The sequence below is a fragment of the Sceloporus occidentalis genome, unplaced genomic scaffold (genome assembly GCF_023333645.1).
Source record: "Sceloporus occidentalis isolate IW3139 unplaced genomic scaffold, rSceOcc1.0.p SCAF_3, whole genome shotgun sequence".
Lineage (NCBI taxonomy): Eukaryota > Metazoa > Chordata > Lepidosauria > Squamata > Phrynosomatidae > Sceloporus > Sceloporus occidentalis.
The window spans coordinates 166,633,044-166,651,414 of record NW_028316983.1 but is presented as its reverse complement, the minus strand read 5'-3'; the positions used below and the strand labels follow the sequence as shown (position 1 = coordinate 166,651,414).

The following is an 18,371-nucleotide window of genomic DNA, read 5'->3' as shown; positions in this document are numbered from 1 at the left end:
TTGGCCTCCATGAGCAGCACCCGGCCTTTCCCGCAGCAACGGAGGAGGCGGTGGCGAGGAGGAGGTGGCGTGGCGACAGAGCAGGTAGGGAAGGGGGAGGGAGGGAGGGTAGGTAGATAGATAGATAGATAGATAGATAGATAGATAGATAGGTAGGAGGGAGGAGAGGGACTTTTGTCCCCAATGGCAGCATGTGTGCACGCGCGCCGCCATTGGGGACAATTTCCCCGGATTTGCCATGCCCGTATGCTCAAATCCGCACATGGCAAATCCGTGTATAAGGAGGGCCGACTGTATTGTTAATTCCCATGGAAGAAAAACTTTGTCATGCAGCCCTACAAATTAGTTTCTGTGTTCTGTATGATACACACTGGCATAGGATACACTCACATGTCATGTATTTATTATAAATAAATGTTGTTATGTTGTTAAATGACACATGTTATAAGACCAAGTGTTCAACTTCCTGGTGGGCGTGGCTAGGTGTTAGCAGCATTCTGAAGGAGCTCTGAGGAATGCAGCTCTGCTCTGTGAAAGGAAACAGCAAAAAACCCCTGCAACAACAAAGGGGTGAGTGTCGATATATCTTCTTGTCACAGAGGATTTAGTGGGTCCCGCAGCAGCTTCCCTAGCTGGAAGAGTTCCCCAGTTGTCGGAGGCTGGAGAATTGGAGGCTCTTAGGGAAAGTGTGGAAGCCAAAGGGAAAACCCCCAGCAGAGCAGAAGCAGCAAGAGCGGACTATCCGCAACACCAAACGCCCTCTTTATTTTCAAGTTTATTTATAAAGAAGCAACAAAATTAAGTTTAAGGTCAACCTTAAAACCGAAAACAGTATTTGGTTCAGAAAGGGAGCGCTTCACAGGCAGAAAAAGAATAAGAGGACATTAAGAATTAAAAAGGAAGGGAAGAGGGTGAAAGAAAGCGGTGGAACGCTGGGAGAAAAGAGAAAAGGAAACAAGAAAAAGGAAAGGAGAAAGTTCCAAAAGAAAGTCTTAAGAAATGCCCTCAGATTAGGGGGCCAACAGATGGAGAATATTAATTAGACCAATTAAAAGATACTAAAGAAGCAGAAAGAGGTGCATGGAGAACTCTAAAAGGATTGATATTCATGCTTTGAAGTAAAAGTGGGAAACTATAGCTGGTGAATAAATTAAAGAAAAACAACAGACACCAGAGAAGCGTGGAACTAGGAGAAATAAAGAAAGAAAGGGAAGGAGAAAGAGAAAAGGCACAGAAGTAGACCTAAGGAGCAGAGTAACGGTGTACTTGGAGGACTGTATGTTTGGAGGACATCCTCCTGCCTTGTTTCTTTCTTTCTGTTTAAGGGGACAGCGGAGGACATTTAGAGAAGGAATTGGGAGGATTGTGTGGCTGGAGGACATTCTCATGCCTGTTCCTTTCTGATTAAGAGGACTGTGAAAGACATCTAGAGATATAACTTGGAGAACTATGTGCTTGGAGGACATCCTCGCATTTTGCTTTTTTCTGTCCAAGAGGACGGCAGAGGACATTTAGAGAAGGAAACTTGGAGGCCTGTGTTTTTGGAGGACATTCTTGTGCCTTGGTCTTTTCTGTTAAAGGGGACTGTGGAGGATAGACAGAGAAGAAAACTTGGAGGACTGCGAGTTTGGAGGACATTCTCATGACTTGGGTTTTTTTTTCTGTTTAAGAGGACAGCGGAGGATATTTAGAGAAGGAAACTTGGAGGACTGTGTGTTTGGGGGACATCCTCGTGCCTTAGTCTTTTCTGTTAAAGAGGACTGCAGAAGATATTTAGAGAAGGGAACTTGGAGGACTGCAAGTTTGGAGGACATCTGTGAGCCTTAGTGTTTTCTGTTAAAAAGGACTGTGGAGGATATTTATAGAAGGAAACTTGGAGGACTGCAAGTTTGGAGGACATCCTAGTTCCTTGGGGTTTTTTTCCCTTCTGTTTAAAAGAACTGCAGAGGACATTTAGAGAATAAAACTTACCCTAACCAGATTGTTTCGGAAAAAGAGGAGCCTTTAAGATGGCTGCGTCAAGAACTTTTACAGCTACAACTCAAATACAGAAACAAACACAGAGGAGGCAGTCTTTTGACCAAACATTACTTTTAGAAGAAATGAGGAAAATGCAAATGAAAATGCAAGCAGATCTAGAGCAAAATATGAAAAAAGAGATAAAAACTCTGCGAGCAGATATAAAACAAGACTTTAGATCAGAATTATCAGAGATAAGAGAATCCTTAGAAGACCTAACGAAAGATATGAATAATGCTAAGCAAAGATTATCCAACTTGGAGGAAAAAACAGATAATATTGTGGAGGAAGTGTTAAAAATGAAAGACAAAGATAAACAGGAGGTGGAAAGAAGATTAGATGAAAAAGCAATAGAAGATTATAAATTAAGGGAAAACTGTCTGAAAATAAGAGGGTTGAAAGAAGAGAAAGGAGAAAATTTATATGAATGTTTAATACCAATATTAGCAGAATATACAGAAATGCAAGTACAAGATCTTCATTGGGAAATCAATAAAATGTTCAGATTGAACTCCGCAATAGCCAAAGAAAAAGATTGGCCTCGGGACATAGTTATTTACTTCTTGAGAAAAAGAATGAGAGATTTGATTTTGGAAATGAGCTACAAGAAATCACTTATTGTAGGGGAAGAGGAATTAAAAATTTACAAGGATGTGCCAAAAAGAATTTTGAGGAAGAGAGAGAATTAAAAATTTTTGACTGTTTTGTTGAATAAACATGGTATAATGTACAGATGGGAAAAATTAGAAGGTCTTTCTGTTTTCTTTAAACAAAAATGGTTCAAATTAAACTCCGTACAAAAAGCTAAAGACTTTTGGAAAAAATGCAGCAAGGAGATTAAGAAAGACACAGAGAGACAGGACTCTAAAGCATATAAAGAAAAATTAAGATCTGCAAATAAAGAAAATGAGGAAAATAATATGGACAACCCTACAAATACTAAAGAGAGCAAAGAAGGAGAAAAAGGAACATTGGAAGGAGAGGGAGAAGGAGAGGAAAGTGAGAGCGGAGAAGAAAGCAACGAAAAAGAAGGACAAGAAGAGGAACTTAAATAAATAGATTAAGGGAGAAATCAAATGTCTAGTTTTAAAGATTTAAGTTTGTTATCTTGGAATGTAAAAGGTTTAAATGAGAAAAAGAAAAGAAAGGAAATTTTTCATAAGATTAATCAATTAAATTATGACATTGTTATTTTGCAGGAAACGCATGTAAGAAATAAAGACAGAAGGTTGTTAAGAAATTCAAAATTAGGAACAGAATTTATTTCAGCATTTAAAGAGAAAAAGAGAGGAATTGTTGTTTATGTTGGGAAAAAGATAGGCGCTAAAGAATTATTTAATGATGCAAATGGTTTTTATTTAGGAATTGAACTTAATATACATGGTAAAGAAATAGTTTTAGTTGCAATTTATGCTCCTCAAGAAAAAAAAGCTAAATTTTACAAGGAACTTGGGGAAAGACTCTTGCAATACATTGGGAAGGATATTATTCTCTGTGGTGATTTCAATGGGGTCTTAGACCCGCAGTTAGATAGATTGTCTACTAAAAGAATCAAACAAAGACAAGGCAAATTGCCTAATTCTTTTTTCAAATTGATGAAATTGGTAAATTTGGTGGATATCTGGAGATATAAAAAAGAAGAAAATAGAGAATTTACTTTCTTTTCTGAGAGACATAAGTCCTTTGCTAGACTAGATTTCTTTTTAATATCCAAAGCGTTATGCCCAAAAACAAAAAAGGTGGATATACTTGTGAGGACGCACTCAGGTCATAATCCCATAAGTCTTCATTTGAAAATTATAGAATCGGACTATAACTGGAAGCTACAAGATTATCTACTGGAAAAAGAAGATATTGTAAAAGAAGCAAAACAAATGCTTAAACAATACTTTGCAGAAAATTTAAATAAAGAAGTGGGAATAGAAATGGTCTGGGATGCGGCTAAGGCCGTTATGAGAGGCTTTTTTATTCAGAAACATAAACAAATACAAAGGAAAAAAAGAGAGAAATTAAATCGTATAACAGATGTAATAAAGCAAAAAGAAATTGAATTGATAGATTCAAATAAAAAAGAGGAAATTATTCAGGAAATAAAAATATTACAAAAACAATATTCAATAGAAAATTCTGAAGCTACAATTAAAATAATGAAAAGAATTAAAGCTAAACAATTTCAAGGAGCAAATAAAATAGGTAAATGGTTATCCTGGAAATTGAAAAAAGAAAGAGACAAGAACATGATCACAAAAATAAAAAAAGATGGGAAAACTTTTACTCAACAAAAAAAAATAAAAGAGATTTTTTATCAGTATTTCAGTAAACTCTATAAAGCTAAAGATCTTAAAAAGGATAATATAGAAACATACTTAGACAAATGTAAGATCCCTAAAATAGACCAGGAAATAAAACAACAGTTGGAAAATCCCGTAACACAAGAAGAATTAGGGGAGGCAATAAAAGGTCTGAAAAATAATAAAAGTCCGGGAGCGGACGGATTCACAACAAAATATTATAAAATCTTTAAGGAGGAGTTAAGGGTACCACTATTACAAACTATAAACAACATTAAAGGAAAAAGAATGCCACCGACATGGGAAGAGGCGAATGTAATATTAATATTAAAAGAAGGGAAAAACAAAGAAGATTTAAATAGTTACAGACCCATCTCGCTCTTGAACGAAGATTACAAAATTTTTGCGAGCATATTGTCTAAAAGATTGAAAACAATGCTTAAAAATATAATATCGAAAGATCAGTGTGGATTTGTTCCCGGTAGACAATTGAAGGATAATATAAGACAAATAATAGATACAATAGAATTTTTCGAGATTCATAACGGAAAAAAATTAGCTTTGATCCTACTGGACCTCGAGAAAGCATTCGATAATCTAGATTGGACATTGATGAAAATTATTTTGCAACAAATTGGTATAGGAGAAGAATTTCTTAAATGGATAAAGGCTATTTATAGTAAACAATCGGCGAATATAATAATCAACGGAAGTAAAACTAAATCTATAGAGATAATGAAGGGGACAAGGCAAGGCTGTCCCCTTTCTCCTATATTATTTGTAATCACTTTAGATGTTTTTCTAAGGAGAATAAATGATGATAAAGAAATTAAAGGGATTAATTTAAAGGGGGATTCATATAAACCGCGTGCCTTTGCAGATGACATTGCGGTGTCAGTAGAAGACCCGATAAATAGTATACCACCCTTGATAGAAAATATAAAAGAATTTGAAAAAATTTTGGGTTTAAAAATAAATATAGAAAAAACAAATGTGATCACAAAGAATATAATGAGACAAGAAGAAATGAAGATAAAAGACTTGACGGGTTTCAGTATTGTAAGAAAAGCAAGATATCTGGGAATAACAATCACTAACAAAAATTTGGACTTAATTCGAAATAATTATGGAAAAAAATGGGAAGAAATAAAGAAGGAAATGAAAGAATGGAAAAATTTAAAATTATCACTTCTTGGGAGAATCGCAGCTGTGAAAATGACTATAGTACCTAAATTATTATTTCTGTTTCGGACGATCCCAGTAATTAAGAAAGATAAACTTTTCATGGTATGGCAAAAACAGATATCTGATTTTATATGGGAGGGGAAAAGACCAAGAATAAAACAAAGTTATATGCAAGATGCAACTGAAAGAGGAGGGTTTGCTGTCCCTAACATAAGATTATACTATGAAGCAAGTGTATTAGAATGGTTGAGTGTGTGGTTAAAATTGGAAGACAAGAAATTATTGAAATTAGAAGGACACGACCTTAGATTTGGATTTCATGCGTATTTGTTTTATGGGAAAGTGAAAGTGAATGTAGACTTTAAAAATCATTTTGTAAGAGCTTCATTGTATAGAATATGGGAGAGATATAAAAGATGGATTTGTTCTGCTACTCCAATGTGGTTATCCCCCCATGAGGCACTGTTTAATACAGATTGTCAAAAAAAGGAAGATTGGTTAACATATGGAGAGATATTAAAAGGTAATAGAAAAAACTTTGATATGAAACCATTAGAACAAATCAGAGCAGAAGGACATAAATGTGAATGGTTTTTATACCATCAATTGGTGGCTAGATTTAGAACTGACAAAAAAGCAAGTAATTTCACCAGAACACTGACAAATTTAGAAGAAATTATATTGGGGGGGGAAATCGGCAATGTTATCCAGAGTATATAAAAAACTTCTGGAATATAATTTAGAAGGAGATAGAATAAAAGATAATATGATAAGGTGGGCCAAGGATTGTAAAAAACCATTGGAACTAAGACAATGGGAAATATCCTTGGGAAAAAGACTTAAATATACAACCTGTCAGGATATAAAGGAGAATTATCTGAAAATAATATACAGGTGGCATCTCTCCCCTGATAAATTATGCAAAATATATGGAAAAGGACAAAATAAATGCTGGAAATGTGTTAAGGAAAAAGGTACCTTTTCACATGTGGTGGGAGTGTTCAGAAGCTAAAGAATTTTGGAAAATGATAAAACAGGAGATTAAAGAAATAATTGGAATAGAATTACAATTCAGGCCAGAAGTCTTACTACTTAATATGATAGAAGAAAAAGTGGAAAAACAGTTTGGCAAAATGATCTTTTATATGTTGACGGCTGCTAGATTGATATATGCCAGATATTGGAAAATTAAAAAAGACATTAAGCCTGAGGAATGGATGAACAAAGTATTAGATATGATGGAAGCGGATATACAGTAATTTCAAAGAGACTAATTGAAAACAAAAAGGAGCCAGAGAAACTGGAAGGAAGGGAAAATTCTGATACAAATAATTGGGAAAAATTGTATGTATTTATAAGGAAAAAATGGCCAAACATACAGAATGAAATTTAAAGTAATGAGGAAAAATTGATAAAATTAGATAAAAAATAGATGAGTGTGGAAGTACGGAAAACAACGGAAGTTAAATTTGTAAAAAGGAGTAGAAATAATGTATTCATGTGAAGAGAAAACAGAAAGATGAAAGGAAATTGAAGATATGCAGGAATAATGAAAAATGAAACGGTTCAAGGATTGACCAAGGGAAGTCACAGTGTTTTATGTTTTATGTTAGATGTATGCGAATGGATGGAAAAATGTATTTTTTGTTCCTGTGCTTTTGTGTTTTTGGGTTATGTATATGAGTGTTATGTTAATGTAGGTTCGAATGGGATAGAATTTTAGATGTTTGTATTGTAAGATGTATTTATAAATAAAAATTAAAAAAAAAGAAAAAAAATAAGACCAAGTGTTGAATGGCTGAAATTTGGGGACAATGTTTTATTGGAGTCTGACTGCGCATATAACAAGGGCTGCTCAATGCAGTTTGACCCCACATTAACTGACATGGCTCAATTCTGGGATTTGTAAGTTTTGTGAGGTATTTAGCTTTCTCTGTTAGCGAGAGCTTTGGTGCCATAACAAACTTCAAATCCCAGGGTTCCGTAAGATGGAGCCCTGACAGTTACAGCGATATCACACTCTATATTAATTGTACAGTGTGACAACAGCTAATGTCACACAATGACATAACATTACTTAACTTTGTGCGCCCTTTTCTGTTTGCACTCTGTAAGAGTGCATCTTGGGGACTAAAATGAGCCATTGGTAGTGCATTAGAGTTAAAAACAATCCAAGAAATTTGAAAAAAAAATTGCTACTATTACTGAAAAAAATTAAAAATGTAGGCACCAACATTGTTTTCTTAGTAAGATTTACTTTTGAATTTAACTGTTAACAGATGTCCTGCTTTTGCCTGTTTTTTTATTCTTCTCCTATTCTTGTTTTAGTTTCCAACACAAATTAATTTCATCCCCTTCAAAAATTAGGGAACTTTTAACGAACAATGCAATGTTGTAGTCTGTTCCCATTGTCCATTTCTTGTTCTCCCTCTCTTAATGAAACTTTTATATAAGCTGTTTTATATCTCTCTTTTAAAAAAAATGAGTTGGTATTTCTGACATTTATAACCAATTACTTTATTTAGAAGCATACAGAATAGTTGACATGTTTATCAGAAGGCTGTATAGGCACTAGTCTGAGATCTTGCCCTTTGTCTCACCTCAAAATTAATTTTCCACATCTATTGCTCTGCTTCCTTCCTCCTAATTGCATTTTGTTTTCTTCTATTTTTCTTAGGCCAAGGCTGCAAGCACAAAGAAAGTTTGCTCAGTCTCAGCCAAACAGCCCCAGCACAACTCCAATAAAGATAGTGGAGCCATTATTGCCCCCTCCAGCTACACAGATTTCTGATCTCTCCAAAAGGAAGCCCAAGACAGAAGATTTCCTAACATTTCTCTGTCTTCGAGGTAAGTGAGGCCTTTGCTGCTATCATACTGATCTAGGAAACAACACTGCCAGAAAGTCTCTCTGCAACCATTTCTCCTAGATGTAAACTACCTCCAGCCACAAACATTTGAGATAAGTCTGAGAAATGGTAAAATACACACCTAAAAAGATAAAAAGCAGTTAACAAAGGTACAGTTTTAAATAATGCAGCACCTTCTTGAAAGCCTTTCCCTAAAAGATTCCAAAACTTGTCTCAGTAAAGAAATATTTGCCTGCCAGTGCAAGAACAGCAAGAAGGGAGCTATTCTAACCTTCCTAGGAAAGGGAGTTCCACAACTAAGAGGGAGACACTGAGAAGGCCCTACTGCATGTCCCCACCAACCATACTTGTAACTTAGGGGTTGCCATAAGCCAGGACCTCCAAACCGGGACAAATGTAGGACAAATGTAGGACAGCATTTTCAAATGGAGGACACCGTCTTAATAAATGGAGGACACACGAAAAATTGATGATTTTTTTAAAATGTGAATATAAATGCATGTTTCTTAGGCATGATCAAAATGGAAGACATTCTGAAATTTGACAGAAGAGGACATGTCCTGGGAAAGGAGGAGGATGTCTAGTCACCTTGTCTCTGGTCCAAAATACACTGCAGAAATAAAACATAGCTGGACTGAAATGCCCAGAGTTCCACACTGAGGAAAGAATCCAGTTCGAGAGTGATTTAACTGTCCTGGGTTAGTGCTGGAGAATGCTGGGAATTGTAGTACACTGTGGCCCCAGAGCTATCTCTGACAGGGAGTCACATAACCCTCCAAACGTAGTTGAACTGCAGTGCCCAGAATTCCTCCCCAGGTGCATCCATACTGAGGAAATGGTCCAGTTTGAGACTGCTCAGTGCTGGGGAATCCTGGGAATTGTAGTCTATTGTGGCCTCAGAGCTTCTGACAGAGAAGTCTCAATGTCTCCCAAACACTAGCATTCCCAAGACTCCCTACCATTGAGTTAAAGCAGTCTCAAAGTGGGTTATTACTCCTGCAGTGTGTGAGAGAGATAGAAAGGCTAGGGACTGGATTCATTCATTAACTCACAAAAGGAGGATATCTGTGTCCAAAACACACTGCTTTGACTGCCAGGGCTCAGTGCTATGGAATCCTGGGAATTGTAGTTTATTGTGGCACCAGAGCTCTCTGACAGAGAAGGCCAAATGCCTCACAGACACCAGAATTCCAGAGCATTGAGCCCTGGCAGTCAAAGTTAGAAAAAATACACAGGGGCAAAATAAATATTGAAAATGGCCACGCACCTCCTCCTCCTCCTCCTCCTCTTCCTCATCATCCTCTCCTCGGTGCCAAAGGAAATGGCCCTCTCCCCCCTGCTGCCTTGGGGACCAAACAGAGGAGGAGCTCCTCTTCCTGAGTCTGGCAACCTCCTGTTGCCAACAAGCCTCGAAGATAATTCCCCAAACATTTGGCCAAAACTCACCAAATCCCCCCATATCTCACCAAATATTCAGTCAAAATCCCTGAAAAGTCCCTGTAATGTTAATATGGCAATAAAACGTAGCCCTAATTGAATAAAAATAATTGGAACTTATTTCAACTCTCAAAATTACCATTAAAACCAACCACCAAAATCACACCAAAGGCTCTGAAAAGGACCCATTTTGGTGTGAAAGTCACCAGATTGGCAACAGGCCGGGAGTCAAGGAGGAAACCGTGCAGGGACGCCCCCTAGTGGTGAAAAACCGGGAATGTCCCGCCGCCAGGAGGGTTATGGCAACCCTAGGTGCATCTATACTGAAGAAAGAATGTGGTTTGACATGACTAAGTGTTGTAGCTCTATCCCCTGTGGAATCCTGGGGTTTGTAGTTTTACAAGGTCTTTAGCCTTCTCTGCCATAGAGTGCTGGTGCCTCATAAAACAATAAATCCAAAGATTCTACAGGGTGGAGCCATAGCATTTAAAGTGTTGTCTAACAGCATTATTTCTACATCATAGATGTACTCTTAATCAGGAATTGCTTTACTCATTTCACAGTACAGATATGACTTCATAGTTAGCAGTGTGTAGCCTCTATTAGGTGATGGCGGAGGAATATCACACAGGATTTCATGCTGTCATCTCATGCATGTTGAGGCAACAGTGAGGTGAATGGGAGGGAGTGTGCTTTATACCACAGGCCAACAACGTATGACTTTATAAACCTACCTACCTAAACCTACCTACTTGAATTACTTTTGAAAGGGTAGGAAAAAGTGACTGTTAAAAAAAATTGTAGCGATAGGACTAAGGAGAGACTTGGAACTGTGACTGTAACTGATTACTGTTTAAAAGGAATTGCCAAGCTCTTGTAGCAGATGAGGACACAGAGCCTAATTCAAATTAGGCAGAAAAAAAGGCTAAGCAGTTCTAAACAGAACAATTACATTTATGCTCAAAATTTCTCATTACAAAACTATAAAGGTATAATTATAAATCCCTAAAAGAGCATTAATCCTCCTGTAATGAGAAGTTTTGAGTGTTTTAGCTCTCTTGTGAAAAATAAATGTTACTTATACTTGTTTTGTCTTATGGTAAAGAGTGTGAGGAGAAATGGTTTGTTGTATTAAGGTATAGTTCCTGCTTTAATACTTTCTTGCAACATAAGTTGTGTAATTATAATTTATAACCACTTTGTATAATATATACATATAGTATAACACAGAAAGTGATTGAGCATTTTTAAATATGTCATACTTTTTCAATAGCGTTTTAAGGTGCTCACCCAATTTCCCCCTTTTTTGTTTTGTGGTTCAGATTGTGTGTTAGCTTAAATGAGTTATTTTTGCACTGAATCCAAACTGAGCTATATTTATTTGATTTGAGGCCTTTCAGATTGCTTCCTGATAGACAAACTGTTTATGCAGCAATTAATGGAGAATGATAACATTATAGCCAGTTTTGAGTATGCTGGAAGGAAACAGAATAGAAAGACCTTTTTTTCATAGATACTGGACATCCAGAATAACTGGTATATGCAATACAGTACTGTACTTTGATTTCCAAGGATACCAGCAGTTTCATTGTGTGCATGTTTGACAGTACACTGCTTTAAAATGTAGTGTCCCAATCTTGCTTAATCTCTGAAAGGTCTTGCATCTTAAAGCTGGATATTGAAAAGAGCAGTACACATAGAGTTCTTCAGTTGCCTCACACAAGTACTTACTGTACCAAATAACCTTAATAACCTCCTTGGTAACACTAGGCTGTACTCATTTTGGGTTTAGGTTAAACATAAGTACATTTCAAAGCATACTGCAAATTTACTGATGCACTTATGAAAGGGCTTCTTAAAAATGGAAGCATTGGGGAGCGAAATGAGATTTTATTTGCTTCACGGCCTCAATTTGTTTGTGATCCTACAGTGCGAAAAAAGCAAACAGGCTCAACTCCATCCTAAATAAAAAATAACGGTAATCTCCTCTCTCTTCTTCCGTTGAGTAATATAGCTGATTTAAAATTCTAGAATAAGGTCAGTGTACAGCTATTGTGAAATGTAAATTTTTTCTTTTACAAAATGGAGTCCTCAAACTGAGAGGGGGTATTTATTGCCCTTCCTTCACAGAAGATTTCTTGGGGGCAATTTGTATGAAAACAACAAATACCATAGATGTACGCATGCAAAAAAAAAATTGCCAAATTTCAGGCTAGGTGTAAGGCAGAGTTGGGTGAGACTGACCTGCCAGCCCTCCCCCGGATAAAAATAAAAATCTGAAAAACATTTTTGCCCCACATATATTCTTGAGGGGATATGGGGACAATTTGCCATGTTCCTCCTACCCTGGCCATTTTAGGGTCATGGTAGGCCTTTTTTTTCCTAACAAAAAATGAACCAGGAATGGACTTTTGGATCAGTTCCTGTTAATAAAAAGTGCATAAAGCAGTCCAAATGAGGGGCAAAAACACAGTGAAGTTGCCCCAACCCTCAGATGGTATTTAGGGGGCAAAAATCATGGGGGACAGGGGTATGTCGCAATCTGAAGACTTCTTGGTGGGAGTGCAGCTGTGCTCTCTGATTTCTGACCATTGCCTCTTGTCTAAGGGCTAGAGAATTAAGCTGTTTGAACATCAGTTTAAGTCCTCTCCCCATCCCAATTTGTCAAACAGCCAGCAATCTGTAGTTCTTTTCGGTTTTCTCATGATAATAGAAGGCACAGTGCTTTGGATTTTTGCATCTTTTTAAAGGTCTATGATTTGAGTTGAACCAGTGTGCCTCCAATTCAGTCCAAATCAAATCGAGCCACTTTTCAAATGTCCAGATGAGAGTCTAGGCCAAATATTGTGATCAGTGCATGATCCCAACAATTTTAATGTGAATATACTGTTTATATCAGCATTTCTCACACTTTATTGGTATATTTACATTTACTCTGAAATTTAAAATAAACAGTTTGATCCAATTATTTTGAAGTCATCGAAGATGGATAACAATTCCCATCATGCACACCCAACCTGCATGCAAAGGAATCTTGTAGCAGATTGATTATAAAAGTTCTTTTTGGGCATCAGTTCCCTTGGTGCATCTGAGGAAGTCTGTACAAAACTTCTCTCACACTGTGAGTTTCAAAGGTCCTGCAAGGTTCCTTTGCATACTGATATTCCAGATCAACATGGCTATGACTCTAAACCCAGCTTGCATGTAATAACTAAAAATACACAGAACTATTGCTGAAGAATATATGCCTTTAATTGTTGTTATTTTTTTATTTTATTTTATTATTTTCACCACTTTCTGACTTCTGTGGAAAGGGGAAAAAAGAGTTTTGGGGTATTTTGGGAGGGGTTATCTTTTGGTCAAACCAGGGCTCAGGAGTAGGAATAAGACTAAGGAATAAAGGATTAAGAAGTTTTTACAGGAGTAGGGATAGGGATATATTTTGTTACTCCTTATTCCTGTTATTATACATGCAAACACCAAATTTTTGATGTACATGCAAACACCAGTTTTTTAAAATTATATTACACTGAGGAAGGGACGGGGAAGCTAAAACAGACACACACACACACACACACACACACACACACACACACACCAGCCTTGCAAAGCAACCAGGGCTGGGGAGCAGAAGTAGGAGTAAGAAGTAAAGGAGTAAGAGGTTTTTACAGGTGTAGGAGTAACGTTAACTCCCCTCATTTCCTGTTCCCATCCCACAAAGAATAAACAGTCTCAAACTTTCTCCCCATTTTCCCCCCAGAAGGGATAAACAATTGTCCCATGCTCCACTGCTTTCACTAGCTGTTTTAGAGAGGCGAGGAGAAGAAATTGGACTATATGTCACATCCATAATACCAGACTGTTCATGGTCCGCTAGTGATGGAGGGCACACGCTTTGAAGAGCAGTCTGTCTTTCTGTTCCTCGTCTTGCATGAAGCCTTTAAATCGACCCAACTGAGCACTTCTCCTGTTTATTGAGGCACCAGCATTATTCCTCAGAAAGCTACACTGTGGCCTGTTACAGACAGCCAAAATAAAGCTGCTTCGAGTCACAGTGGAGCTATGCTGTTTCAATGATGCATGCGTCCTAAGAGTCCAGAAGCCACACCAAAGCCACGCTCCAGTCCTTAGGGCTGGAGTGTGGCTTTGGTGCGACTTCTGGACTCTTAGGACACATGCATCATTGAAACAGCATAGCTCCACTGTGACTCGAAGCAGCTTTATTTTGGCTGTCTGTAACAGGCCTGTATGTACAGTTACTCTTGCTCCCTTGAAAGCTACAGACCTAATATTCATTTACACTGTGTGCCCTTTGCATAATACTGCCAAATATGAAAGCAGCCTTTAAATAGGTCATTTTACATTTGTGTTGGCATAGAGGCGGGCATGCAAAGTCAGGTCTTATGAATACTAAGGTGAAGGCAAAGCAACATATCTAGGCTTTTTACCTACATGTAGTCTTTAACAGAGGCCTCCTGTCAGATGTGAGGGCAGTAGATTGGACCCTCTAATCCTTCAAAAGTGTAGCACTTGGCACGCCACATGTTTACTGGGTCAGGCTTTAGCCCTACATATCTTGGCCTGTCTTCATCCTTAAATCACTGTGACAGCTAGAATTGTTTTAGTGTTTCTCAAGAACACAGCTGTGCTATGTTTAATTGTGAGAAAAAAGGAAAGAGCAGAAAAGGGGAAGAGGGAGGCTTGGCAAATAATTAACAGAGAAGAATCCAGCTCTCCCCCCCCCCCCCACCCAAACAAAACCCAACAACCCACAACCCAAATTACACAGAAATTTCTTGGGCTGGAATGATTTCTGCCACAGTTGTAACATTCAAGTTTGACTTCTGTCCAGATTTGTACTTCAGTAAATATTGCGGACACTCTGCCAGTTAATTCTGAAGAGCAATGAAATGTTGCTTTTGGCAAACCGGGGTTGTCTGTATTCTTGATCTTGAGTGGTCAAGACATAATTCTCCTTCTAGGAAAAAAAAACTGTGTTAAGCCAAGAGGAAACAAAATCAGTTTTTGATGTCCCAAATATTTTGATAATAATTGTATTTTCTGTTAACATTCCCAATAAGAGGATCACTTACCAACATTCAGCTTCAATTTTTCCTTATATTTCATTTTTATGAACAGTAAACAAATAATCATTGAGTATTGTTTTTTTTTAAACATGCCAGTTTAAAGTTTCAGCTTCCATTTTGAAAACATATATGTGACTTTACCAGTTTGTTCTTAACATAATGGATATTGGGGTTTTTGTTTTGTTTTGTTTTCTCTCCCCTCCCCCTTTTCTACTTCTGCAACATATTCTAGGTCAAAAAACAGGGTTTTGGTTGGCTCTTATACATACATACTTAATCAGGTGGTTTTTCAGTCTTTAATCCAGTAGAGGCCAGGCACTTTTCCCTTTTTGAGGCTTCAGCTCAGAAATTGCACCTGAAGGAAGAAGTATTTGAAAAGAGAGAGAGAGAGAAGATAAACTACAGAATGCAGGTTGGGTTCGGTAGCCATTTCTGATATGTTATTACATTAAGTAAGATGTAGACATGCAATACATCCTAGCTGAGCCAGAAAAATGCATGAAAAAGAAACTTGTGTCTGCTGCTCTCACACTGGATACATCCACATGTGGCAGGAGTGCTACAAGAAACAGGAAAGGCTGGGACTGACAGACGCTTGTCAGACAAATACAGCTTTAGCAGATGTAGCTAAAGTAGCCTTGGAAGAATGCTCTGGGCCCCATGCTATTCAATATAAGAGTTTTGCAACCCAAATAGTCACTACCTGTCCTGTCCCTGCTCATTTACCTCTACCTAATGCTTGACACATACAAATTTTAAAAGGTGAAGTTATTACCGTAAGTTTCTGCTGCACTTTCAGTTTGCCATGCTGTTGTTAAGAATATAGAAGAAGGGATGGGGAACCAGGGGGCACCCCTAAACCTTCAATGTTCATATCCTCCTTGAGCACTCACGCAGAATTGTCCAAATGCCAGGTTTTAATATGAGTTGTTTGCAGTTCAGCGACATCTGTGTATTTGGCTTGTTACCAGGTTCTCCTGCGCTGCCCAGCAACATGGTATATTTTGGAAGCTCTCAGGATGAAGAAGAAGAGGAAGAAGAAGATGAAGAAACAGAAGACACAAAGATGGCCACAAACAATGCTTCAACGTCATGCCAGTCAACCCCCAGGAAAGGGAAAACACAGAAGCAAGTTCCTAATGGCCATGGTAAATTGTTTGTTTGTTTGTTTATTAAAGGTATTTGTTTCTAGACTCTTAGCTTGACAGGTAAGTCCTTCAAAAAATGTGCCGAGTTAATATGGAGGCCACTCCTGATATGAGGTGAGGCATCAAAGGACTTTGTGGAATCTTCATTCCTACACTATTTCTGTTCTTGTGAGAATCTCAGACTTCCTCAATCTGTTGCCTTTCAGATGTCTTGGACTACATCTTCCCTTAACCCAGCCAGTAAAGTTCCAGGGATTTTGGGAGCTGTAGTGCAGCACATCTGGAGGAGCAGCAGGTTTGGAGGAAAGCTACGTTAAAATCTTTTTCCCTAGAAGGTGGCTTCTGACTAATTCTAGAGAACAGAGCAAATTTTGTTCAGTTTTGTTTAAAATCTTGTCATGAGTAATTTAAATTCATAGTTGTCTGATTCTGCCCACCTCAGAATTCTGCCCACCTTTTTAATGCTTGCTTATGTTTCTTTTCTATTTTTGCTTTTGGACATAATAGCACAGTGTGAAACCAGCCAGACATGCATACTGTAAATGGTATTATTTTAATTTCTGATTTGAGATCCCATTTTCCTAGTTACTAGATTCATATATTAACACTGTCACTAGTGCTGCCTTTTTTGTTCCTATAGGATCACATCAATTACTTTCTTGCAAATCAGCAAAGCTGCCTTAGTCACAATGTATTTTCTTCACGTGGCCTTCGTGTCATATCCAGATAAATTGATCAGCACCTTGTCAGTAGAGCTTGAGAAATGTATTCAGCAAGGAGTAGTTGGATGCCCTAAACTCTTAACAGCAAGGATGAAAAAATACCTGGGCTTCCATACCCCCACCAGTCATACATATTCTATTGACATTGGCAGCACCTTCATAGTAAATCAGTTCCCTGTTCTCTCAGTGGGTTTTGATGATAAATTCTCTCACCTTTCACACCCCGTTCTTAACTTTGCTGTGTCCTGTAAGTGATGCCTGGTTTGCTTCTCCTGACTGAGGGGAAGTATTTTTCACAACTTTTTGGATGGAGGATAAGGAGCTGTAGTAGATGCCTTTTCCATTGGTACCGTGTTCTTTCGAACAGCTTTCTTTGACTGAAGAAATGAAAATAGAAGATGTGCACTTGTATCTTTTCCTGAATGTTCCTTTCACACACGTCAATGTGCATTTTTTTAAACAGACCTACTAATAATAACAAGCATACATACAAATGTTTCAGAAGAAAAAGAACTACCTACTCCCCGAGTTACTGGAATCATAAAAGTGGAGATATATTGTCCTCTGTTACTTCTCTTGTAATGCACCGGCAGCCCTTGGTTTGAGCAGTAGGGACACCTCATCCTGTTACTAAAGGCCTCTAGGTACCCGCCCCTGCTTGGATCATGGACTGCTGGCGATATAATTGCATCTTTCTAATATGATATGCTTTTATAACCTGGGTTTTGTGTGTGGTGGTGGTGGGAAATTATAATAGAGCATTGTATTTTTTAATTAATGGGCACTTTCACCTTTATACTAAAAATAAATCTGTTATTGTTATGTGCCTTCAAGGCAACCCTATCATAGGGTTTTCTTGGCAAGATTTATTCTAGAGAAACAATGCCACTTTTGAAGGTGGAAAAGATGTGACTTACCCAGGTCATGCAGTGGGTTTTCCATGGCTGAGTGTGGGTTTGAATCCTTGTCTACCAGTGTCCTAGCCCAGCATTCAATATGCAGTACTGCAAGATGAGAAACTAAAAATGTGCCCCTTCCAAAGGAAAAAAAAGTTTCTTAATGAGCATCCATTTAAAAAAGAAAAAGGGAGAGAAAGAACTAACCAAAAGATGTCCTGATTATTGTTGCTCAAAAGAGGTGCAGTGTTTGAAAGGCTTGAGACAGAGTTAAGATAGATGACAACATGGGTAGGACCCAAATGCAGGGTGTGATAAACTTAGTGGTTAAGCTGTTTTCTAAGATAAATGCTGTGGTTACCATTTTGGGAAAGTACTGGGGCTGGTTTTTAAAATAATCACCCAGGGACATTGCCTCATAGCAGTGGAGTTCAGCTCGTTAGCTGGCTAATGACAGCATTCTTGATTTTTTTAAATTTGTCTTTAACTGTAAGAGTTCAGAAACCAGAGAGTAAACAAAAATGAGTCCAACTATTTAACTAATTTAAAACTTACTGTTGGATTTTTAGAAATGTCAAACAAAAAACATTATAATGAATTTCCTATATAAGCATTTAAACTCCTTTGGTATCTTACTTCTCTCTTGCTTTTCCTCAAATAATTATTTCAGATTCTTCCAAAGTTTGGTAAAGTTACTTTTGGGAGAGACTGCAACTCCT

The 18,371-nt window shown here is 37.6% G+C and overlaps 1 protein-coding gene across 2 annotated transcripts in view; it reads left to right on the top strand.

The window, feature by feature from the left end:
- JARID2 (jumonji and AT-rich interaction domain containing 2) overlaps nucleotides 1–18,371 on the top strand; it is a 245,075-nt gene that overhangs the window by 173,797 nt on the left and 52,907 nt on the right. For both annotated transcript variants that reach the window (XM_089516789.1, XM_089516790.1), the window contains exons 4-5: nucleotides 8,173–8,342; nucleotides 15,858–16,034. In XM_089516789.1, the coding sequence (XP_089372915.1) occupies nucleotides 8,173–8,342; nucleotides 15,858–16,034 (347 nt within the window). The remainder of the gene's footprint in view (nucleotides 1–8,172; nucleotides 8,343–15,857; nucleotides 16,035–18,371) is intronic.